The sequence below is a fragment of the Dermacentor silvarum genome, chromosome 2 (genome assembly GCF_013339745.2).
Source record: "Dermacentor silvarum isolate Dsil-2018 chromosome 2, BIME_Dsil_1.4, whole genome shotgun sequence".
NCBI lineage: Eukaryota > Metazoa > Arthropoda > Arachnida > Ixodida > Ixodidae > Dermacentor > Dermacentor silvarum.
Genome location: NC_051155.1, coordinates 175,822,923 through 175,848,814, shown reverse-complemented (window position 1 = coordinate 175,848,814; position 25,892 = coordinate 175,822,923). Strand labels below are relative to the sequence as shown.

Here is a 25,892-nt window from a genome sequence, read left to right as displayed (position 1 = left end):
AGGGTTGCAGTGGGGGCGAGAGCTCGGTGAAACCTGGCTGAACAGGAAGTTCCAGTTTATTGCGGATGTTAAATTCTCTGCGAGAGTTGATGAAACACGCGTGCCTCACGAAAGGGTTTAAAAACTTAAAGCAAAATAAACGCAATACGGTTACTTCTCATGTATCCAAGAGAAAGAGGTTATTAGGTTAAGCAAAACAGGAAGCAGACTCCACAGTGAGTTCAACCTTGCTAAATATTTTCTTTTTTATATAAAGACAGCTATAGCTTTATATACAGTGAACGAACTCAATGCGGCGTATTACTTGGTCATTTACTCTGCATACGTAATGTAAACGCTTGGAATGATCGTAACGGTTTTGACGATACCTGTTATAGTACAATTTGCTGATTATTTACCTGCTATACAGAACGTCAGTTGTGTTTTATATACTCGGAGGCGCCGCTTGCTCTGATTTCGATTATGCCATAGTGCCTATTTCATTGAAGTGTCGAACTGGCATAGTGTATTATCGTGCTCGTTACTATGGGCTGCTAGGTACTATGTGAAGTTAGAACAAAACTCGAAGAAGCAACGAATACCGTGCATAAGCACAGGCATGAAAATCGTGGAATTGAAGCAAACATAACACCTTTTTTTTTTTTGCAAATGAATGAATGAAGGAATAGAACCTTTATTTCAAGGAAAGAGACTGCTCTCGGCCGCTGTTGGGGATTAGCTGGGAAAAGGGTCTGCGTTAGGGGATTGTTGGGTCGAGTGCATCTTCATTTCAATTCTTCGGTCGCTCTAGCATGGGCCCGTCGACCTCTCCCGCATCACTCGAAACAGGCCACTTTGACTGCACCTTATGTCGCGATGGCATTCCGTGCTTCAGAGTTAGGTTGCGTTGGCTTTGTGAAGCTTGTCATTTAACGTCGTAGTAAGTGTTGGATGTATTCTCATTTGACGTCGTAGTAAGTGTTGGACGTCGGAAGTAAAATGCCTAGCGAACTGCGTTGTCTTTAGTCAGTTTCCCACTCAAGTGGCACTGAGTCGGATTGGCTTAACGTGAAGCGTAAAGATTGACATACCATCCCAGACGTCGGAAACAGCAGGTTCATGTGATCGGGGCCTATCGCTTGCTCTAAATATGGCCGGGCTCCCTATACCACGACATTTCGACTTGCTACAAGAAGGCCGTGAAGGCACAGATTCTTGTATACTAGCGACGGTGGCAGTTTATATAAGTACTGAATGGCACTTGCGTATGAGAAAGTTCGCAAAATATTTCAGTACACTAACCACAATAAGGGGTCGATTTATACAGCCTAGTTAGATGGTAGCAGTCATATTAATGTCTCTTTGACGAACGCACACAATAAAAATGAAGCAATCATTCCTTTGTGTGAGAGAGAGACAAAAAAAGAGAAAGGTTGGGAGGTTAAACTGAACGAAATATCCAGTTTTCTGTCTTATACTGGAAAATGGAGGAGGGGGAGGTAAAAAACATAAAAATAAAATATATAGAGAGAGACGTGGAGCCCATGCCCACCATTATCGCACCGGATAACAGTTAATTTTAGTCAGTGCTACATTCGCGTGCGCAGGCTTGTTCTTAATAATTGTAACAGTGCTTTCTTAGCCCTCTGCTGCGATGGTTTGTGAAACAGGTGTTCAAAAAGAATTTTTTCTGGCCTTGGTATTTCGTCCATGCGAGATAATGCAGTAGAGTGTGATCGTCTATGCACACGACATCTAGGACAGTCACACGAAACGTGTTCGAGGGCCTACTTAGATGAAATATTAGGATTTCTAGGGTTTTACATGCCAGAACCACGATCTCATCATGAGGCACGCCGTAGTGGGGTACCCCGGATTAATTTCGACCACCTGGGGTTCTTTAACGTCCACCCAATGCACGGTACACGTGCGTTATTGCATTTCGCCCCCATCGAAAGGCGGCCGCCGCGGCCGGGATTTGATCCCGCGACCTTGTGCTTAGCAGCGCAATGCCAAAGCCACTAAGCAACCCCGACGGTTCTTAGATGAGATATCCGCGTGTGCACTGGTTGACTGAGCACCGTGTAAATACAACAGACTGGACGTGCTGCGTGGAAATAGCTTTGCGCACGGTTATCACTGGCGAAACTGAATTAGATAAGGAACCGAATAATCAGAAACTGCGATATTGCTGCAAGTGATCCTCTTACATTGAGTCATCTCACTATACAAGAAATACCGAATGAATCAAAGGAGTATTCTTCGTGGGGAATTTCTGTTCTGTATGCTTTCAGATGAATTTCACTGCAGAGCCGTTAGCATTATCAGATATGTCATATCATTATGCAAAGTGTTTTAAGGACTGAAAGCGCGAGAGGTGGGACCTACTGCGATCGGCCAGCACTGAGAGCTTTCTTGGTGCTGTGTCAGGTTCTCATGTAAGCTTTAAGTTGGCATTTCTCCACCACTTTCAGGACAATAATGTATATATTCTGTAACCCGCATTAAGAAACCTTGGAAAACTCACAGGCTTTTCACGGTTAACCGTTTTAATAGAGTTACTAAAACCCCCTCAAATCTGACGACCCTAAAGAAAAATCGAAGGACATGAAAGACTGAGCAGAAGTATTTTCTGTGAACAGACAAAGTATAATAGGTTTCAAAACAGCAAAGGCAGTTATATAAGTGCCATAACGAAATGGTGTGCCAATGATTCCCTGATCGAGCCAAATAACTGGTTGACTCCTTTCTTACGTCTTCATTTGCGTGCAGCAGCCTGTAATATTCGAAAAAAGATGCCCTTTCGTGACCTAATAATTGCTTCATAGCCCGTAGAAAGGAATTCCGTCCTCATCTCCGTGGCTAGTAGGGGTTATATATTAGGAAAGAGCGCACGCAGCTATCGTCTGCATCTGATATCCACCACACGTTCCTGTCCCACCTCATTCCTTAAATGCAATAACACTAAAGGAGCTTGGTGCGGCAAGATGTCCCTTGTGTAAGTGACCTTGTGTAAGCGAAAAGTGTGAACAGGATAAGTCGCCCGGCACCGCTCTCTCGCCACAACGAAATACTACAATTAGTGCAGTATACGTTGTCGCATCATACTATTTCGTTTCTCCATAAGGGGTGTCTTGGAATAGCACCATTCGCTTTGGTTGTGACACTTGCCTTTCTCAGTTTTACCGAAATTAGGGTAGAATTGGTACGCACACCAGCTCTAGTCAGCAGCATGAATTAACCTGCACCAAAGTGGAGAATAATTTCGCTAAATCAAAGCAATTATAGGTTGTACTATAAATGTAAGAAAGGCTCATGGCTCACATTGCACCATCTTGACAAGTGATTTAATGTATGAGCTCAGTTCATACTGCAGTAACGTGTGCGATGTCGTGCGCAATTCTATGAACAGGCCTACAGACATTTATATAATCAATTTCGCCAGCTCGTACCTTTCAGTTAGTACCAGTTTGACGTTCTTGATTACCGTAGAAAGTATATGTTCCTTGTTTTCGCGTTTCTATAAATTATATTCATCAACCAATGTGTGAACAAATATGCGTTGTGCTTACGAAACACTTCAGGATTTACGAACAACTGCAGCCAGAGGCAGGAGGAGGAACAAGTCTAGTCGGCGTATTTTCGAGTCTATTATACGGAACAGCAGAACAGCCTTGTAAACAAACGCTGTCCTGGGGCTGAAAACTTGTAGACGAACCCCAGTATCAACGACCACCACCAGTGCTGTTGAAATTAGAGAAGCGACGCCGATGAATCTGTTTGAGGCAGATGGGGTGAGATAATCGCGCCGCACACTTCATGCCGTATCGAGACAAAAGATGCCATAGACCGTCCTCGTCAAATTGTGTTCTCGGAAAAAAACGACGTTTGGTGAACCGCCAAGGCACGGCAGTTAGACGTTCAGATGGAAAGAAACAGCATCGGGACCAGGATCCCAGCCTTCGAAAGAACGGCGCTGACAGAATCAAGATTCAGGGGAGAGCGACTGAACAGTTATTACACATAGCCGGAAGAGCTTTAATACAAAGCATGCCGCTAACAAGGAGACGTCTGGCTAAAGCGTCAGGAAATTATAATTAGCCTGAATAAACGCATTAGGAAAAGATTTGTTTGAAGGCTATTTGAAAAAATAGGTACAGATGGTCCCATCTACGAGAAAAAATAGTCATAAACGTGACACCTTGACATTGCGAATTAATAGGACAAATGCGGGAAAGCAGGTTGATTACCAGCTTCCGATCCTACTGTTACGACCCCACTATACTACACATTGGTAAAAACCAAGAAAATGGTTGTCATCATAAATTTCTGATTTCTCGGTAGCCCTGAATTCCGCCAGAAATTTTGTTTATATACGGTAGAAATTGTCTGTTTCACTGTCTGTCACACGAAGGGGCTCTTCGGTACGAAAAGGTTGCATAATTCGAAATCCAGCACTTTGCTGTTTTTTTTTTTCTTATGTGAAAATAAATATACTGCAGATCAAAGTTTCAGAAGGATGAAGTCACTGTTATAGCATTAGGACAACTCTGCCGATAAAACGAGCGGAATTGTGGCAAAAAAGAACGCAATAAGGGAGCTAGAGCACTTACTACTGCATAAGACATTAGTAAAATGCTCGAACATCACCTTAAAGGACTGTGCTGAGTTTGCCAATAGCTAAGATATATACAGCCGCTGAGCTCAACACCAAGACAACATACCGTCATCACTATACTATACCTACTGTTCATGTTCACTCTGTCTACATGCCAGGATGACTGGGCCAGAACTTAACATTGCGATAAAAAGAACTGTCTGTGCGTTAGGTATCTTGCAAAGCCACCCGAGATGTCCCATCATGTACTATCAGTCAAAAAAGTTTATGGACCAAGGGATCTCACAAAAAGCTGAATATCTCCGCAGCATCCAAACGCAGCCGGGTATTCCCATTTCCAGCCTCTACTGGTATATGCGAACAACATTGCGATGTACGGTTTTACTGGCTACTTGTAAAGGCTGCTCAGATATTTAGCGCTTTCTCAGTCCGTACACATTTTTTGGTCGATAGTAGGTACAGTTATTGAAATTTCTGTCAACCTGGGCGACCAACACGGGGTCCATTACGGAGGCGTCCTCAAAAGGATGTAGACTGTCTTACAATGTAGTGGCTATACTCTTATTATTATAAATTACTATGCGGCTCTCACTCTAAAGGTGCGACTGTATGACATTTCTTTAAGTCTATACTCTGCACGATTGGCAAATAAGACAATTTCTCAGTAAAATGCGTGAATGGTTGAATGTATTTTAATCTATCTAGTATGTACATGGCTGCAGGGTGCAGTGAGTTTGGCGGTGCCGTCACTTGTTTGAAGCACTACACGAGCGCCACTTCTTCTGCAAAGGGTCTTCGCCAGGCTATGCAGAAGCTTCAGAGATTCTGCGACCGAAACTTTAACAGGCATATGAAAAGAAAAACGTTTGTCACAGTACACAGGTAAATCTTACATAACGGAATGTAGGTGGGATGTAGGATGTCTTCGCCAGTACCTGGAAGGCAAACTCGTCATAAAAGAAGTGTACAGCCTTCGTCCAGCCGCAAATGCTTCATTTCATTTGTTTCTCTCCCTTTCTCTTTTCTCTCTCTCTCTTAGCGATGAATGACAGCTTTATTTTGTTCGCAGAGACAGTGCACTTCTCCTTGCGGTTGCCAAAAGATCCCGCTTCGCGATACCCAGGCCTCAAACCTGCGAACAGTGACTCCAGGCCTTCAAGCACTGCTGCGCCTTTACGCGCTCTTTTAAGAAAGCCATCTTGTTTCCCAGCTGTTAAAATCCTGTCTCGAGTGAATTATGGGTGCAGCAGATGGCACGAGCAAACGCCTCAAACTTTTTTGTTACTTGATTTCATCATGCGATATTTCTTATAGGTATAATTTCTCATGAAGCGCGAGGCTCTTACATGCAACGCTCTCATAATTAGGGTCCGACAAGCTACATAACAAAATATAAGGTTGGTACTGTATTTTTAAAGCAACAACTCTGTGTCGCTGAAAGCCAAGGTGACCCTGACAAAGCTTGTAAGCTTTGTCAGGGTCACCTGACAAAGTTCGCCAGCTGCTAAAAGTGAGATCACATTGCAGTGTCTTTCGCTGTGTTATATTTGTTACGGTGCCGGTTATAAAAATTGACCAAATATAGACCTCTTTTTTAAACAGCCATAGCAGCGGCACTAACCGAGTTATCGAATTCAACTGAGCAGCAGCGTTTGCCATCATGTTTTATCCGATGGCATATTTTGGCTACTGAGTAGCCTCCCGATGCCAAACGTATTACGACCTTCATATCGCGAGCAAAATCTTATTGCAACCACAAATATAAAAGTTCGAAATGGTGTTTGCTGTGTCTGTTTTTCCTGTCCGCCGCTTGGCCGCCGTCATCAGGCTGCATCATCATTTTGAGCTTCGCCCTACACAAATGCATTAAAAATGAAGCTTTGCCAACAACCGCCTCTGGGGACCAATCTGCCGTGCAGCATGGAAACAGACACGCTAGCCACCTGAGCTACAACGCGCAACATTCCCGCTCTACCAATCGTGCAGGGTGTACGTGTTTTGGCGGCCAGTGCAGCCACTGCGGATAAAGACGAGATCGTGTGTATCGCAATGTTGTTCTTGAGACGATAGAGCCTGCTGTCTGAGTAGGGCCCAAATTAGTTCATAGCTATGCATCGCTGCCCATCAAAACCCCTCAAGATTTCATAACTGTCATGTCAGCCGTATCGGAACTTACTTCATTGTGTCTACGGAAAACCATTGCAGTTCGCAAGCGTTTATGCACTGTGTAGGATTGACTCTTTACCCTTCTTTCAGCATGCTACTCTGGCTGCAGTATGCGCATTTGTTCTCGTTGCAATATTCACAGCTGAAATGTTCGGAATGCGTCGAAGGATGGAAGTAGGCAGCTCATCGAGAATGTTTTCCAGCAAAGCGATGCGATCATTCTCACGGTGCCGTCACCAAATGCGGAGCTCAGCTCATTTCTTTATTCTTCTTAGAAGGATGGTAAGCAGGAAAAGTTAGTATGGTTGCATCTTCTTATGACTTTTTTCACTTACTCTCACTTATTGTCCTTTCTTGTTCTGAGCTGCGTGTTCTTACAATGTCCCCACCTCGTTTTTTTTTTTATTTGTCCTTCCATCAGCGGCCGTACTACGCCATTACAGCTGCAAGTCTGTCGCAGAGGATACAGCATTCACTGATAGCAATTCATTTGCGAATGCGCTCGGCTGCAGGCGCACTCAGTTATATACGTTTCAGGCTTATACGTACATGCACAAAATCCTCTGCAACCGGCGCTGAAACTGTCTGACATAACTTCAACTGCGCCACCACCAACAGTATCGCTGCTTGGATGTGATGCGCGAGGTCTCACAATGTTAAGTATACATCGCGTTGTCAAACACACGTCTAACAGCTTGGGCGCCGGAGAAGGCGTGCCCGCCAGCTGTCTTTTTGCATGACGGACAACTGTTACGTGATCCCCTACGTAATATGTTACGGGATACGTCAAGATGCGCTGCTCCGATAAAGTTCGCGATAAGAGTAAGCGATAGCGCGTCGTTTGTCTCATCTTGCGCAGGAAATTTTCCGCTGCTTCCGAACGCGCTTTCCGCTCGGAAAGCCGCGTTGTGAAGCCAGTCAGGCAGACAACTTATCACGGGGTAGTGTACACTGCTCTCTATGAAATTATCAAATGAGCCTTATGTGTCCAAGAGCGGTTTTTGGAGCTCGCTGTCGGTATTACGGGACGCTGATTCGCGTTTTCTGGCAGACGATAACTCTGGCACCAGGCTAAGGCGAGATGCAAGGTGATACCAGCGCATGTTCCCGGCCGGAAACGATTGTGTTCGTACGCAATCAACCCCTACCCCCCCTTCCCCACGATATGTCTCTCTCTGTTCCCGTCTTTCGTCACTGACATTGCCTCAACGGCCGCTCTAATTTGGACTGAAATGCGAAGATGTGAGAGCTGAGCAAGATTGATAAGAGTCTAATCACAAGTGTGAATATGGCTATTGCTTATAGTAACAAGAGGTGTTGGTACGTTAGCAACGAATAGTATGGATACGAAGGTTGCATATTTCTTAGTGACCAAATGGCCGAAGCAAACGTTTGAAGCAGAATGTATAGGTCCTTGTCAAACTTTGAAATATCTAACTTAATGCTACAGCACAATATAGACTCTTTTAGTGCAAAGCATTCTTTGCCTCATTATTGGCACCTTGCAGAAGGCACGTATAGGCAGGTAGCGAGGTAGGTTCCTGTCTCGTTTCGGTTTAATAAAACAATGTTAATTATGTGTGGCCGACGCCGCGTTGGCTTAGCGGCAGTGGTGTTGCGCTTATAAGCACCAGGTCGCGGGATCGAATCTCGGTCGCGGCAGCCGCATTTCGATGGGGGCGAAAGTGCAGAAACGCCTCTGTCCTGTGCATTGGAGGCACTTTAAAGATCCCCCTGGTGGTCAAAATTAATCCGGAGTCCCCCACTACGGCGTGCCTCATACTCAAATTGTGGTTTTGGCACGTAAAACCACAGAATTCCCTCATTTGATGATGGAATCGAACCTCTGCCATCGAGCACGGCAACCGGGTGCTCTAGCCACCAGGCCACGATCGTACGCATACTTCTCTTGTTAGAAAGCCGGCCAGCTGTTTGAAACACTCGGCGCGTGCACCTCGTGCAACGTTCTTGTCTTCTTTCCTTGTGACAGCTCGCGTTTAGAGGCGCCCTGCACTATCTCCGGGACCGGCCCACTTTCCTCGCTGAAGTTTCTCTATTTCTCTAGTTTACGGTCGTTCGCTACTTGACGCAGAAACCAACAACTACATTGTCGTAAGGTCGCGTCGAGCAGCCGGCGTAGAAATGATGCCGTTGCCGCCATGCGATCTCTTTCAACGGGGTCGTCGTCGAGCCACCGTCGTCACAAACACGGACGCTCGTGAGCCACACATGACTACTCAATTTAGAGAAGAACGTTAGTCCGCCTGATATCGCTTCGTGGAATCCCAAACAATCCTGGATAGCCGCTTCGCATAACATCGATTGACACAATGGCTGGGGTGTTTTTATTGTTTCGTTTTGTTTTTATCTTGTCATAACAACGTTTCTACTCTAGTTAAAAATGGCTGCAGATCTCAACGAAAGTACTTCAGTCGGGAGTAGACAATTACTCTCGCATCTTCCTCGGATTTGAAAGCTACGATTAGAAAATTTTTTAGAAAAAAACAATGCTATCAATTCATTATTGCACAATTTTGTGACCCTAAAGGAAGTATGAACTCGTTTTCTTAAAACCACGGGCAGTGCGAACGACAAGGACCAAGAAAGACTACACACACTGCTAGCGCAGTGTCTCTCTCAGTCCTTGTCCTTCGCGCTGTACGTGGCTTTAATTGTGTATTACCAACTAGCCCAGGCCTCCGCTCTTGTTAGACCCGTTTTCTCTTTCTTTCTTTTTTCTGCTTTGAACTTAAGTGAAAAAACCTACTGATGCTGTTTGCCTGCCCCTATAGGAATTCGCAGCTCAAGCTAACTACAAAGGAATGCATTGCTTCCGGGTAGTTGCAATTGGCTGGCACGATTTTGGATGACATAATTTTGGCACAGTGACTGTTCGTTGTTGTTGCTGTGCCCCGAGCCTTCTCCTCTTATCTTCAAAGCATCCTTATAAGTACTCGTAGCAATGCAATGTTTGTTTACAGACCATCTGCCCTAGGGTTACTGACAGCCGATGTCGCCAACACTTTCCTAAGAATATTTCCTCTTCTGTAGCGGCTGCTTCGATGACCCCTCCGTGTGGGGAATTCAATACCGGGAAACGTACACTAAAGGAAAGCCTACTGACGATAAAGCTGCAGCGCTGGACAGGAATCCCTTGCCTGCTTTTCACGTCCTGTAATGCGCCCGAAATTTGAATCAACGGGTCCAGCCTTCAACCGCATAAGAATGGGCCCTGAGGGTTATAGTATGTACAAACATGTGCACTCCACACCATGTAGCTCTTTTCAATTAAGCTAGATCAGCACAGGAAATAAATGAATGGATAAATCTTTATTTCAAGCAAGGAAGGCCCCGTGACCTAAGACAAGGAAAATAAGTCCCCCTAAACTGCGTCCACTAAAAATCAAATTCGCGGACATTAAAGGGATACCAAATGCGTATTATAGTCGAGATAGAATGAAAGATTAGGCTTCTGTAATAACTAATTCGTCACTTGGAGCGAGCACAGAGCTTTTGCAAGCGAGAAAATGACGAAAATGGGAAATAGAAGTGGCATCACCTGTTGTGGACTACGGTATACCTCTCATATGACGTCTGCACTGGCTGAATCGCGGAGAGTGACGTCGATGGAGGTTACGTGGAGATTACGTCAAATCGTACGTTTTGGCGGGGACGGTTAAAATTGAGGAGCAGAAGCGGGACCATCGGCGGCAGTTTTCCACCTAACAAAGCTATATATATATTGGTACAAACAAAACGATGATGAGCTTCTAGACAAATAATCTATCGATATAACTCCGCCATCTTCATTTAGTGTCCTTAAGCGGAAGGTTCAGTAGAAAAGATTAAATATTACTTCGGCGCGAAATGAGAAGTCAAAAGAGCTGCATTTGCGTGAAGCCAATAATGATTGTCTCTGAATGGCTAGCGAAACAAGGTTGTCCTAGCAAGGGATCACGAGATTGTGGCGAAGAACCTCTGGTGCGCGGTGAACTTGAGGTCCATGAACCTGATGAAGAAGGTGCGCGTTCATATGTCCTGAACTGCAAGGACCTTATGAAAAACAACGGCTTCACATCGAAGCAAGATGTAACCTATAGGGCGGGCGAAAAATGCTTGGTCTCCATTATCACGCGGCTTCTGCGTCAACAGAGGATCCGGGACTGTCAATGACCGTTCCGCTGTCTCTCACAGACCCAAATAACAAGCTCGCATTACGATCCGCGTCTTTAGAGCAGGGCATTCGTTGGTTTAGCGCGATAAACACCAAGTAGTTTCTAGGAGGGCCAAGTTTCTTGTTGCTGGCGCCATGTTTTCCGCTGCTGCTTAGGAACTTATATAAAATACGGAGGTGTTTTTGTAGCGGTGCGCCTAGCATGGTAATCCAGATAAGGGCGATGACATGTGAAACGACACACGCGAAATACACCACACTCGCGCAGTATACGCACTCCGACATGTCCAAAACTAATCGTCGGAGGTCAATGTCTCACAGGAAAGTTAACCGGAAAAGAGAGTTAAAGGACAAGGACTTTCCTATAATCAGTGCTGGAAATTCTAGCTCCGCGAAATGTCTGAAATGCTACTCAAAATGATTAGGATGAAAGATGCAATAGTAATAAAATTGTAGAAACGCAAACAATACAAGAGCAGAAAGGTTAGTTAACTGGTTCACGAAATGTAGGACAAGTTCCCTTTTCTCGATTTTCCCACCGAAACTTCAGCGCCGGCAGGTCAGTGGGATGTCACGGACTTCGGAGTGTTTTCCGGTATGCGGGCTGTTTTGTTGCAGTCTTTGGTTTCTTTAATGTGAAATGGTAGTCTTTTTTTTTTTCGATAAGTAGTTAACTAGACCGGGGGTTGACGCGGTCAACACCCATTACGTCACGTCGCGCTGCTGCGGAAACTTGAGAGCGGCATCGCCACTCGTTTTTCGTGCCAGTTTCTTTTCTTGCGTACCGATCCTCCTCTAACGGGAAGTGTATATAACGTTTGTGCCCACTGCAGAAGAGTATACTCTGCTAATACAGCTTGACTTAATTTTTGTTCAGCTTTGGTGTCCCTATAATTGCTATCGCTGAGAAACTATATAAATAAACTTTGAAAGCACCGCCTATGTAATCTCGTGCTTCATTTTCGCGGCCGGCACGTGTTCGGCTTGTGCCTTCAGCCTCCACACGTGCGTGACCAAGCTTTAACTCGCTCCGTCTTCCGTCGACCCGCACTTCCGTTACTCCTATCCGAGCCTCGTGACGCCTTCCTTATCACGCTACCGCTAAATGTTTGCCTTGCCCGCCAAAATGACTCCTTCGCTTCAGGCTCGACGTTCCGCGGCTATTAAGGCGCCTGCTAAAAAAAGAAAGAGACAACAAAAGGTACGCGCGCAGACGTACACACGCGAACTCAAGAGTGTCATGCGTTGCAGGTGCGGCGCGACATGCGTTATCGGCCACGGTTCACCACTCCTACAACTGCACCCTCCCGAGAGAGATAACCCGACACTTTCGTGGCCGGCTTGTTTACATGGGCTTCCTCGGTCACGGCGAAATGGTTTGCTTCTGGATACTACAGAAGGAACAGGGTCCTTTCGGGTGTGAACCACCGTGCTTCTTTCCAGTGGAATTGCCTCTAGAACTTGTCGCATCTCTCGAATTCAAGGGGACCGTCGCTGACTTGTCCTTTCGCGGTGGTTCTTGCGGGTTCAATCGGGGGTGCGCTATTATAGGCGACAAGGCTGTTCCGATCAGCTGCCCCATGATTTGCTCGTGGCGTCCAGTTGGCCGCTTCTTGCAACCGAGCCGCGGAAGTGTATTGCGAGATCTCACGGGAAGTGGACAGTTAGTCTCTTCGAGGCCCAGAAGGCAGTCCGAGCGCGCGCACGCACGCGCGCACGCTCGCGAGCAAGCGCCGTTCTTCCCGAGCGTCTCCGTCAGTCACTTGTTTCGCCCGAGAAGCACGGTACAGACATTGGAGACGATGGCGAGCGAAGAAAGGGTGTACGTTCCCAGTGCGAGCGATTCGGAAGACCTAGCAACGGTAAGCGCAGTCTTGAATCGGTGACTGTCTTGATTTCTCGATTTACTGTTTTGTTTGCAGCGCCTTGCTGAAGCTGAAAATTATTGAAAATGATTATATTTCTAAATTCAGGTCATGTTAAATAGTAAACTATATATGCTTGAAAGCTATTCGCAATTCAAAGCTGTCACCAATTTATCCTCACTGTTGGAGATACACGCGTTGAAGCTCGAAGTGTTATCTGACATTTTCTTATTATTGTTTTTTTTCTGTTGGTGATCACTCAAGCTTTCCATTCTCTCTGCATCCTTTTCTTCACTGATATCGTTCAGTTCGTCACAAGTGCAGGCCGTCACATAGGCTGCTGCGCATGCCTCGTTGAGTCTGTGTTCGTCATATCACAAAAGCTTTTGTACGAGATATTTTGTGCTGGCTTAACCTTTCAAAGTTGAAAAAAATATGTATATTTTTGAACGTGTACAACAACCCAAAGGAACAAAAAAAAGGTAAACGGGGTTTCCAAATACATCAATTGAGATGATCGACCCAGTATATTTCTATGGTGAATGTTTACTCTCTTTCTAACAGTTTTGCAACTCTTTGAGACATGTAGACTGTATAGCAACTGCGCACAAAACGAGATACATGAGATGGTACGCAGCACTCATCTCCGAGTACATCTTTAAAGCGCACACAGCACACAACGCATATGCGAAGCTCGCTAGAATCGCCTCTCTCGGGAAACAAGAAACTCAAAACGTTGTTTTGCACTTTTATTTATTTGCTTCATTCCTGGCCAGAACTTTCATTTGCCATAAAGTAGGCAGCAATTCAGCTCCTTTTAAGTGTACACAGGGGCTCATTTGCGAGAGCAAAAAGCTCTGCACCGTGGGTGTGAGAATAGCTCCCCAACATCGCGTTGTTCTTGGCAGTAACGAATAAAACAGACCCGGACTAGCAAGCGGAACTTCGTCACCTTCCGGGGGATATCCTGTTTTCGTCCTTACAGAGAAGTTTCTATATATAGACTCCTTTCACCAGCGAATTATGTTGTCTCTGTACGGTACTACGCTGTATTTTCTTCTGCGCTTTGTTTTCTTCTCTACAGTAAAGAAACAGGGAGATTACAGGTTGAATGGAAGATTAGAGAAGCTAGATGGACCACTTCGTACGAAGAGTGGGTGAAACGTGACAGCGATACATGTACTCAATAAACACTTACAACAGACAAAACACGTGCACCTACTCAAAGCTATAGTTACGAGAATTCGTCCTATAGGTCCCATGTGCCCCTAAGAATCCCAAAAGTCCATTTGCTCGCATGACACGCGCTAGCGTGGTTTATCCACGCGCCGAGCATGCACCTCCCACAGCTGAAAGCGGGAATAACGACGCACATTTATCGTAATTCAAGGACACTGTCTCTACCCCGGGAGAGGATGTATGAAGCAGAGGGAACGTTAAGGATATGAATATATCACACAAAAAACACGTATTAAAAGCACGCCATTCAATTTTTCTCTTTTCTTCTTTAACCTTGCTTGTCTGTACAGACAGGTTCAGGATATAGCTGTTGGAGGTAGGAGATTAAAGGGGAGGGCGCGAGAATGGAGGTGGAGTTGGTATTTTCTACCCTTTCAGAAACTATGCATGACATTCAGTTGTACTGTATGACGCGTCAAGTAGTCAATGCACACAATAATTTAATGGACGACCGGTAGAGATCTTGGGAAAGGGGCCGAGCAAGTCGATACAAACTTTTTCAAATGGTAAAATAGGTGGTTTCACTGGTTGCAAAAAGCGTGCAGGAGGCGTCGTCAGCTCCTTGTGACATTGGCAACCTGGCCAACTGGCATTGTAAGGTGTTGCGCGGCTGAGCACGAGATCGCGGGATCGAATTCCGGCCACGGCGGCCGCATTTCAATGGAGGCGAAATGCAAAAACGCCCGTGTGCTTTTTCGTTGTCGTCATCATCATCATCATCATCATCATCATCATCATCATCATCATAATCAGCCTATATTTATGTCTACTGCAGGATGAACGCCTCTCCCTGTGATCTCCAATTACCCTTGTTTTGTGCTAGCTGATTCCAACTTGAGCCTGCAAATTTCCTAACTTCATCGCCCCGTGCACCTAGTTTTCTGCCGTCCTCGACTGCGCTTCCCCTCTCTTGGTATCCATTCTGTAACTCTAATGGCCCACCGGTTATCCATTCTACGCATTACATGTCCTGCCCAGCTCCACTTCTTCCTCTTATTGTCAACTAGAATATCTCATATCCCCGTTTGCTCTCTGATCTACACCGCTCTCTTCCTGTATCCTAAAGTTAGGCCCAATATTTCTCGTTCCATCGCTCTTTTTGCGGTCCTTAACTTGTTCTCGAGCTTATATGTTAACCTCCAAGTTTCTGCCCCATATGTTAGCACCAGTAGAATGCAATGATTGTACACTTTTCTTTTCAACTGCAATGGTAAGCTCCCAGTCAGGATTTAATAGTGCCTGCCCTATGCTCTATACAACCGAATTTTATTCTTCTATAAATTTCTTTCTCATGATCAGGGTCTCCTGTGAGTAATTAACCTAGATAAACGCACTCCTTTACAGACTCTAGAGGCTGACTGGCGATCCTGAATTCTTGTTCTCTTGCCAGACTACTCAAAATTACCTTTGTCTTCTGCATATTCATCTTCAACACCACTCTTACACTTTCTCGATTAAGGTCCTCAATCATTTGTTGTAATTCGTCTCCATTGTTGCTGTATAGGACAATGTTATCTGCAAACCGAAGGTTGCTGAGCTATTTGCCGTTGATCCTCACTCCTAAGCCTTCCCAGTCTAAGAGCTTGAATACTTTCTAAGCATGCAGTAAATAGCATTGGAGAGATTGTGTCTCCTTGCCTTACCTCTTTCTTGATAGGTAGCTTTCTACTTTTATTGTGGAGAACCAAGGTAGCTGTGGAATCCTTGTAGATATTTGCCAAAAAGCTTGCGTTGTAGTGCACGTTCAAGAACCCCAGGTGGTCAAAATTAATCCGGAGCCCTCCACTACGGCGTGCCTCATAATCAGAACTGATTTTGGTACGTAAAACCCCAGAAAGAAGAAGAAACAACTGACAATGTACAGTCTCGTGCTCTTCCATAGCTTCGGCCAATAAAAGCGCTGGGAAAACAATTTTCCCTATGGTGTCCTTTGTGTCATTGTTTGTTGGCTTCTTATTATTTGACTATACAGGGTGTGCAAAATTAAGTTGTACGAAATTTTTAAAAATCGCCTGTGGCAGGTAGCATAATTCATATCATTGCGCTGGGTTATTCGAAGAGGCGGACATTAGTAGCACGAGAAATCGAAACACATAATAAACTAATTACCACAATTCACTAATTAACTTCTTATGTAGTTACTTTACGACACATACTGCAATTTACGAATTGTAGCCGGCGAGCTTGTCAGGTGTATTCACTTGGAATAAATTTCCAGAATGACACCAGTTTGGAGATATGCGCCATCAAACTCGCCGTAAAAATGCACTGTTGTTTCACTTACTTTTTTACCAATATGCTGCTTTACACATTGAAGCAGAAAAGTAACTGGAACGCCCATGTCCCACACTTTAGGAAATAATAACTCAAATTATGTTGCCACAGGCAACAGGCCACCCTGTTGTACTGGGAACGGGAAAAGGGGTCCGAAAGATTAACTACTTCTTTCCTTTCTAAATCAGCAAACCGTACGCTTCAGATTACGGGTTGTTGTATTTGCAGCAACGGCAGAGGAGCGGTGATATAGTGAGAGGTAAGCTTTGCAACTATAGGACGAGGCGCCACTAAGTGAACCGCAGTATGGACCCTCAGGTGCTCGGACACTAAGCATTCTTCTTTTCTAGGGTTTTACGTGCCAAAACCAGTTCTGATTATGAGGCACGCCGTAGTGGAGGGCTCCGGATTAATTTTGACCACCTGGGGTTCTTTACAACGCAAGCACACGGGCGTTTTTGCATTTCGCATCCATCGAAATGCGGCCGCCGGGGCCGGGATTCGATCCCGTGACCTCGTGCTCAGGAGCGCAACGCCTTAGCTGACTGAGCCACCCCGGCGGGTTGCTCGGACGCTAAGCATTTCAGCCTTCTGCAGAAGTTTTCGCGGTGTTTCTGTGAAGAAAGCTCCACACGGCGGTTTTCCTTGTGAGTTGTGCGTAAACAGCCCCATCAGAACCGCGAAGGGACGCAGGAAAGTTCGAGTCCAGCACTTTAATGTTTCCAAGAACGCTGTTATTTCTTCATTTCCTTCCTTCTCTTTATTTTTTCCCCAGGCTAATTCTTGAAATTCAACGCCCCTTAGCTGAACGTGACGTGAGCCACTGGATCGTCTTTAGTTTCAGCACGCGTGCCACGAAGACAGTCGCCGTGCGTTTCGTTAGCGATAGTATTACAAGCCCGTGGTTTATTTCCTCCTTTTACCAAAGCCTAACCTTTTTATTATTTTGTCTTTAGGTTTCCGCGCATCGGAGCACCGTCATGCAGATTATTGCCATGGGCTTCATTTCTCAAGCTTATCAGCAGGGCTGACCAGGCGTATTGTCGCGAACACTCCTTCTAAGTGAAAACAACGCATTTTTACCACCTCTCCTCCTCCCCCCCCCCCCAGCCACCTCCTTACCTAAGCCCCGTATCCACAGTAAGCAACCATGTAGCATGCCAAAATTATTTCCTTTAAAATATGACAGCCAGAGAATGAAAAGAAAATTGTTTCAAGCTTTTTCTTTTTAATGTTATAACCTAGTCTTCATATTCCGCACTCCCTACGTTACCGTCGTAACTCGGCACTCAAGAACAGAAGATATATAAAGCTTCTATGCGATCTTAAACGAAAGCACCAAAGCTGCGAAGGGGTGAATGGCATATGACGTCGAGCAAAACTAAAGAAAGCAATGTAAAACAGGAATCCCCTGGGCTTGAATCAAACTAGCCTTCTCTGAAAAATCTTAAGGAAGCAAATGAGGTTAATTCCCGAATGATATCTCACGAAACGAGTATATGCTGTCTTGAACGCTAGCTGCAGTGGCGCACCGACGGGGGGGGATTCGGGGGTTGTAACCCCCCCCCCCCCCCCTGAGGCCGACTTATCCCCCCCTTTTGTTTAACCCCTTTTCTTTCCTTGCGCATTTGAGTACTGCAACTAAGATGTAAGACGCGCAATCGTCTGCACACTCACAAAAAGCGCATTTTTTTGACAATTTAACGTGAAGAAATCGAAATTAGTGCTGTTTAGATGGTATTGGCAAACTGTCAACCCCCCCCTGGCAGATATCCTGGGTGCGCTACTGGCTAGCTGTCTCGATCAGTGAGGTTGTCACAGTGGCTTTACGGTTTTGTTACCTCCTTCAGTAAGCACCTGTTTAAAGACGCCACACAAAACAACCGAAAGCTACGGTAAGGGAAAGGTACGCCGAAGTCGTCATACATGCCAGTCCTTCCATCGCACTTTTAAAAAAAAGAAAAAAAAATAGCGTAGCTTGCACTGGAGGCGCAATGCTAAAGAAACAGCGGAGCTGATGGGCACCTAGCTAGTCCTGGCTTTTGGGCTAGGCACAGCACTACCAAGTCATCCCCAGCATTTCCCTGAATTAGCTATGGATTGACTATCGATTGGCCATCAAGGTATTGGCCACATATTTGGGCTAGGCGAAGCCCTGCCAAGTCATCCCCAGCATTTCCCGAAATTTATTTATTATTGATTGGTTATCGATTAGCTATTGATTAGCTATCGATTGGCTATCGCAAGGTATTGGCCACGTATTTCGGCTAGGCTAAGTACTACCAAGTCATCCCCAGCATTTTCCGGAATTTATTATTATTGATCGATTATCGATTAGCTATTGATTGGCTATCGACTGGCTATCGCAAGATATTGGCCACGTATTTGGGCTAAGCTAAGCACTGCCAAGTCATCCCCAGCATTTCCCGGAATTTATTGATCGATTATCAATTAGCTATTGATTGGCTATAAATTTCCTATCGATGGCTGACTAAGCTTAGGTAGTCCCAACCATGCTTAGCTAGACTTATCCAGACTCAGCTTCGCTAGTTCACAGGGGTATCTGCCATTGCGCTTGGACCCTTTCTGCACTGCCGCCAGGATCCGCCCACATTTTTGGATTCATCTGACACATTACGCCCGGCTTAAACAGCTCCGGTGTTCAAACAACCTCCAGAACACTGACGAGCATGGCCAGATTTTCTTGGCCAATCCATCATGTTTGTTATCTGCCGCTTGTGTTGAATGCAACAAATGCAGTGCCGGGGAGATTGGCATATTCAAAACAGATGCAGCATTTCACATCCTTAGCTATTCGTCCGAAACGCGAGCGTTGCGCTCCACGAAAGCGCTCCACGAATACTCGCGGACAACTTTCTGCGGCAATGAAGGGAAAGCTACGCAGGCAAAGGGCACACGAGTGAGAGCGAAAATAGTCCCCTATTCACATTCGCGTTATCTTAAGTTGGGGAAGACAAAACCCAAACCTCCTATATGTACAACAGCCAAAAAAGACAGAATACATATCGAGTGTTAAATTTGACGTTAACGTATTTACTCGAAGATAGGTCGAACATGAATATAGGTCGACTCCTATAGAACTCACCGGGAAATAAAATAATATATCATTCGAATATAAGGCGGCCGATATCTTTTTCAAAGAAGCGAACAAGTTTGAACATGACACACCTTAATTTACCGTGAACTCGGCTACTAAATCTCGCTAGTTGACGCCACAAGCTGCATTCTCGTCGGAATTGCCAGAGAAATCGTCCTCGTCGGATGCTTTGCAGGCATCGTCGACACGCAAAACGACGTCGTCCTCGGTGCCATCGGGTGCGTTGGATTGCAGCACGGCGGGCACGACGGAGGAACTCCATTAGCTCAATAGAGAGAAAGAGAGAGGGAGAGAAGGGGGGAAAGAAGGACAGGGAGGCTAACTTGAATGTTTCCAGTTCGCTACCCTACAGGTGGGGAGGGGGATAGGGGAGCGAAAGAGAGATCGAATATACTTGTATTGATCACACTTTCACATGCACTAAGCCGGATGCAGCATATCTAAAGTCGGGCGCTCAAGTACATCGTCTTCAGGTACTGTAGAAGAGCTCGAATGGCTTTCTGGGCTGATGAGCTGTGAGGCCAGGCTCCGAAGATATTTTTTTTTTCTGTAAATGCTCTATCGTCCAGTCTATTCAAGACACACTGGGGAGTCTGGCATTGTTTATCGAAGCGAGAACAGTGGCACACAAGATGATCGATGGTCTCTTCACACTTGCACTTAGCGCACATGGGTGAGTCCGCCATTCCAATGCGATAGTTGGAGTTAGTGAAGGCTACTCCCACCCACAGAGGACACAGCAGTGTTGCGTCATGTCATGAAAAGTTTGTTGGTAATTGCAGTTTCAGTGATGAGTCCAAGCTGTATTATCGATGGTTAGAGTTCTGCGGAGTATGCCAGTGGCTCAACATGATGGTACGTGCGAGATTCCGAAGCTCACTTGTAGCGCTTACTCTCGAAAAAGGTATAAGTAGCGTCGGTGCTCCAGCTTGGGCACGTCGGGCAGCGTCATCGCCGACATGATTACCAACGATGCCACAATGTCCCGGCAGCCACTGAAATATCATATCATGTCCTCGTTCAGAAACGCAATGACCAATTTCGTGGATTTAGGACACCTGTTGGTCGTAGTTATCAAGTCGTAAACTTCGCACGCTTTGGAGGGCTGCTTTCGAGTCACGAAATATAGCCCATTTGTAGGTGATTCTTTTTCAATGTATTCACCAGCAGCGCGAAGAGCAGCGAGTTCGGAACCTCTAGATGTCGTGACGTGAGAAGTCTTGAACTTGACGACCGATCGAGATGGTATAACAATGGCTCCCGTCAAACTTTCCGAGGTCGAACCGTCCGTGTTCGCTTCGAGTACGAACTAAGCAAAAGCTCCGATGTGATCTGCTTGAGAACCGCGGAAGTCAGGCTAGCCTTCTTCGGAATTCCTGGAAGAGCAAGGTACACAGGCGGCTTTTTCGGGCACCACAGAGGAGGTGGCGCTCTATTGCGAGCGAGTATCTCAATGACGAAGAGTGCTGCTTAGCCCCAAATGATCTGGAGAACGAGGCCTCGGGTCTTTTCTCAGGCAAGCGAGGGAGGTCGTGGTCAGGAACTCTGGACATATGGTAAACATGCGCCCGGAGTGCGTCGACAGCTATAGAAGTCGTGTTTGGGTGGTCTCTCGCGATGGCAGTTGTTGCTACGGTTGGAGCACTTAGAGATAGCCCAAGACATGTTCGAATGTCAATTACTCACAGGGGACCATGATTATGATAAGGAAATTTACAGAATAATAAAATTGGGTTGGAGTGCATACGGCAGGCATTGCCAAATCGTGACCGGGAGCTTACCACTTTCATTGAAAAGAAAAGTGTACAATCTTTGCATTCTACCGGTGCTAACATAGGGGGCAGAAACTTGGAGGGTAACAAAGAAGCTCGAGAACAAGTTAAGGACCGCACAAAGAGCGATGGGACGAAAATGTTAGGCCTAACGTTAAGAGACAGGAAGAGAACGGTGTGGATCAGAGAGCAAACGGGGATAGCCGATATTCTGGTTGACTTTACAGGGAACAATGGAGCTGGGCAGGCCATGTAATGCGTAGGGTAGATAACCGGTGGACCATTAGAGTTACAGAATGGGTGCCAAGAAAAGGGAAGCGCAGTCGAGGATGGCAGAAAACTAGGTGGGGTGATGAAATTAGGAAATTTGCAGGCCCAAGTTGGAATCAGCTAGCGCAAGACAGGGGTAATTGGAGATTGCTTCGTCCTGCACTGGACATAAATATAGGCTGATGATGATGTTCGAAGGGCTTGGCTTTGAATGCTCTGTTGGACACGGATGTTAGTTCTTTTTTTTTTTTTTTTTTGCATTGGACAGCACTGATGTGCTATATCACAAGTATTCTAGAAAGAGCGTCCTGTAAAGTTGAAGAATAGATGCCATGGAAGTGCCCCACGTTTTAGCGGCGAGAAACCTTAGTATAGGGGCGATAGAGGTAAGCCTCTTCTTTCAGTATGAGATGTGGGGGCTCCATGAAAGCTCTCTGTCAACGATAACGCCTAGGAATAGGTGAGATTGTGGATATGAAATTGTTTGTGAGTCAATAAAAATGGGGTACCAGGTCATGGACTTGTGGGTAAAAGCGACTAAAGTGCCCTTCTCGGTCGAAATGCTGAGGCTTTGAGCATGCAGGTGTGACGATGTCAGGGTCAGTGCGAGACGTACACGCACCTGTTAACGTGTGACTGCCGAGGCTCAGATGTATATGTCGTCAGCATATACTGAAAGGTTGACTGTATGTGGTAGAACTTCGGCAGGTAAAATGATTGCAAGGTAGAACAAAATGGGGCAGCGAACCCCGCCCTGCGGGACGCCATGGCAAATGCTGTGGTCAGCGGTTCGGCCATCCGCACTTTCCACAAAGAAGGATCTCCTAAAAAGATAGCTCCCAATCCACCGAAGCATTCGTCCACCAATTCCATATTTTTCTAGGGCATCAAGAATGACTTCATGCGTTACATTATCATAGGCGCCTTTCACATAGAGGAAAAGCGCAACCGATGTACGTTTGCGGTGTTTTTCTTGTTTCACAAACGTCACGAGGTCGATGACGTTGTCAACAGAGGAGCGGCCTCTTCTAAATCCAGCCATGGCCTCGGGAGATATGTTGTGGCGCTCAGGATACCACTACAATGTACTTGAAAGCTTTGTAGTGGGCTCAGAGGAGGGCGCGGGCTGAAGCGCTGTATGTTGCCTGCCGAGAGGGGGCGCGGCAAGACGTTCCTCCTGAAGCTTCGCTCCGGGACACGGCGGCTGCCGAGCGGACGGCGTTACTTTTACCATTTCACTTCGAAGTAAACTGCCGGTTTCTGCACTACCGACCGGGCAATTATTTGTAGGGTAAAAAATTGCGATTCTCCAGACCACTGCAGACGGCTCGGGGAACATTTCACGTCGTTCCCGCCATGATGTTGAATGTCTGCCCAGTTTTTTCTTACAATCATTACGCTTCCGCGGGACGTTTAATTTGCCTATGTCACTGCCACAGCCAAATCGTACGCAAAGGGTTGACCCGTTACTTTCGTCCTGCCCTCTGCTCTAACCGCATCGGGTTTGATGGTTAAACTGGTGTGTCTACGGCACTCGTGCATGCTCACTTTTACAAGACCACTTCCTTACAATACAAAGCATAAGAGTAAAGTGGCCGAAACAAACAAGCATTTTTCAGAGCATGTATAAACACTTCATTTACAGTAACAAATACCACATATTGGTCAGGCGAATTTTGCAAAAATGTAGCAGAACAGCATGCAGAAGGTAATAAGTATCCCACACGACCACTCAACCCCCCCCCCCCCTTCCCACCCCTATGTTGCATATTGTGCCTAGGTCTCATCTTTCGGAGTTTCATTGTCTGCTTGTTGCCTCGCTTCTCGCTAATTAATTAAGACTAATTATGTAATTAGACGAAATGCAAGAAATAATATGAGTATCTCCAAGCGACGGAAAACAGCATTACCTTGTTTCTGTCCAGCTACGTGGAATTTGCAAATTTTTAAATTTTGGTGCATGATAGTTGGGACACCCTGTATATCGCTGCTCTAAATGTAGCTCGCAGACCGCGCACGTTTCATTAAATATTTTATTTGCACGGTGAAAGTTCCGTTCCCACTGCTTTCTTCGTTCTTCGTCTCGCGGAACTTTGTATAAGGATGCCTTCGGGGCGCCTTTGACGCGGCTGTACCCCGTACGGCACTCGGGTGCGAAACAGTTGCGGCGACGGTTAGGCATTTTCGCCAACCCGGGACACACGTCTGTAACGTGGGCGACACGCAGAGACAGGCACTACACGGAAATGAAGCCGGTAGCAAGCAACGAAGTCGCAGCCAACCAACCGCCACTGCCGCATAGAACAAATAACCACCCGCACGCGAGACAGCGAAACGGGCGGGCGGACTGGCGAGTTCAGGAGGAAACTGCTGCAGCGCCTCTAGCGGGTGCAGTGGCAGGCGACAGCGGCCGCTTCAGTGGAGAGCATGGGAAAGATGGGCGAGTGAGCCCACTGTAAAAGCTTCTAGAACACTGTTATACCACTCTATGTGAGAGCCATTCTTCCCGTGACCTTTTCAACGCAGCTGGACACCACAATGGGTCGGCAGGATGCCAGGTCAAGTGGCGACTTTCCAGGCTTCAGGAGTGGTGTCAAACGGTTGGACTTCCACAGTTCAGGAACAACGCCATCATTTCGTGACTGATCATAACAATAAAGAAGTCGACCTCGGCCATCTTCTCCTAGATGACATAAAGCAGCGTAGGTGATGCCGTCCGGCCCTGGCGACGATGAACGCCTGCAGGTTGCCAGAGCAGCGTCCAGTTCCTCAAGTGAGAAGGTCACATTCAATTCTGGGAAGCGTGTCGCAGTAACCTCGCCCAGAATTTCGCCATTGGAGGTGACCACACTACACGGAACCTTCACACATTAATCTTCGGCTATATCAAGCTGCGAACGGCCTTGATGGAGGGCTAGGGCACACAATCGATGCCGTTGTTGTGGAGACGAGCCAAGACCACGCACCGTCCTCTATATGATAGACAGGGGCTTGCGAGGGCCAAGTGATTCGCAGAACTTCTTCCACCGTTGTACCTCCAGCCTGTCCATAGGACGTTAGATTTTCTTTTGTATACTTCGAGCGTCTCTAAGGCCATCAATTGACTTTGTGCGCCTATATCGCCTCGCGGTCCTTCTACAAATCGTTCGAAGTCGCTCAAGGGCCATGTCGAATGCCGTACGTTTAGTTGTGTACGTAAAGGTGTACTTAGACGCTTCCAGACACTTGTAATGAGGTCCTCAATGATGCAGGCAAGACCTCTTCCACCTTTGTCTTATACGTTGACCACTTGTCGAGAAGTAGAAAAGGAAGAACTGCCAAACCCTATGATTTCAAGTAGGTAGGAATAGGGTCACTACCGTGAGTAAATGTCGGCAAACCATCGAACATGGTGACAGAGGCGTTGTGAGACTAAAATCTAATCCAAGCAACTGCTATAAGTCGAGCCACGCAAGAACTTTTAACTTCCATCGTTCATGATGCTGAGTTCGTGGTCGGTAGCAAATTCCACAAGTTTCCGGCCCTAACACCTATTCTGGAGCTTCCCCTAAGCAAATAATGAGCATAACGTCACCATTTATCATCCACCATTTATCGTCACCGTCAGGATGTCTCGCAGTCAGGCGCCGTCGAACCGACTAGGTAAGGAAATGTAGGGGCTGATAACCGTGAAGGGCACCTTCTTCTTTATAATGAGGAGAAACATGTATTGGTTTCCTTCATGAGGTTGTACCGAATGGGAAATGTAGATTAGTTCTGTGCGGATGTAAACAATTACTTTGCTGGATACCTCGCACGTCGACGACGTAAAGGCTCCGTACCCAGATAGCCTTATCGCTTTTGACACGTTGGGTTCACATATTATCAATATAGGAAATCAGTTGGTAAAAACGTATCGAAGAAAACATCAGATCCATGATTTAGTCCTCTGGCATTCCACTGGAAATTCGTCGCACTATGCACTTCATGCCAGAGTAAAGGAAGTGGTAGCGCCATTGTGCCTTCGCAAGATTTGCAAGCACTGAGCTCACGGCATCCAAAACTTACCCTGCAATTGGAGCTGTTGGCGTATTCGCATTGCCCACAAGCATGCGAATCGTGTTTATAAAATACTTGAGCATCGTCGCAATTCGCCGGTCATGCTCTGTCAGCTCATCTGGGTGGAGGTGTGGAGCATTGTGGGGCCACTCCTTGCTGCTTTTTATCCACAGGGCTTATACTTGGCAATGGCGGTCGTGCTTTATCCACGGCATTCTTTGCAGCTCCTGCATTATCAATGCGCGGGTTGGACACATTCTTCAGCGGTGGTCAACAGCGAGAGGCTTTGAGAAACGCAACTTCTGCCTGCGCCGAGCAGAATGTCTTGATGAGCGTCTGCGACGAGAACGACATCGCCTGACGTCAGCAGCTGCTTCTT

General features: G+C 46.2%; 1 protein-coding gene across 2 annotated transcripts in view; it reads left to right on the top strand.

Annotated features, from left to right (window-relative positions):
* Nucleotides 1-25,892, top strand: part of LOC119442189 (putative sodium-dependent excitatory amino acid transporter glt-6) — a 120,128-nt gene that overhangs the window by 642 nt on the left and 93,594 nt on the right. The window contains exon 1 of one of the 2 annotated variants that reach the window (XM_037706963.2): nucleotides 12,296-12,799. The exons of the other annotated variant lie outside the window; for it this stretch is intronic. Within the exon in view, the coding sequence (XP_037562891.2) occupies nucleotides 12,311-12,799 (489 nt within the window). The 5' untranslated portion in view covers nucleotides 12,296-12,310. Of the gene's footprint in view, nucleotides 1-12,295; nucleotides 12,800-25,892 lie in introns of those variants that run through there. 2 annotated transcript variants of the gene reach the window in all.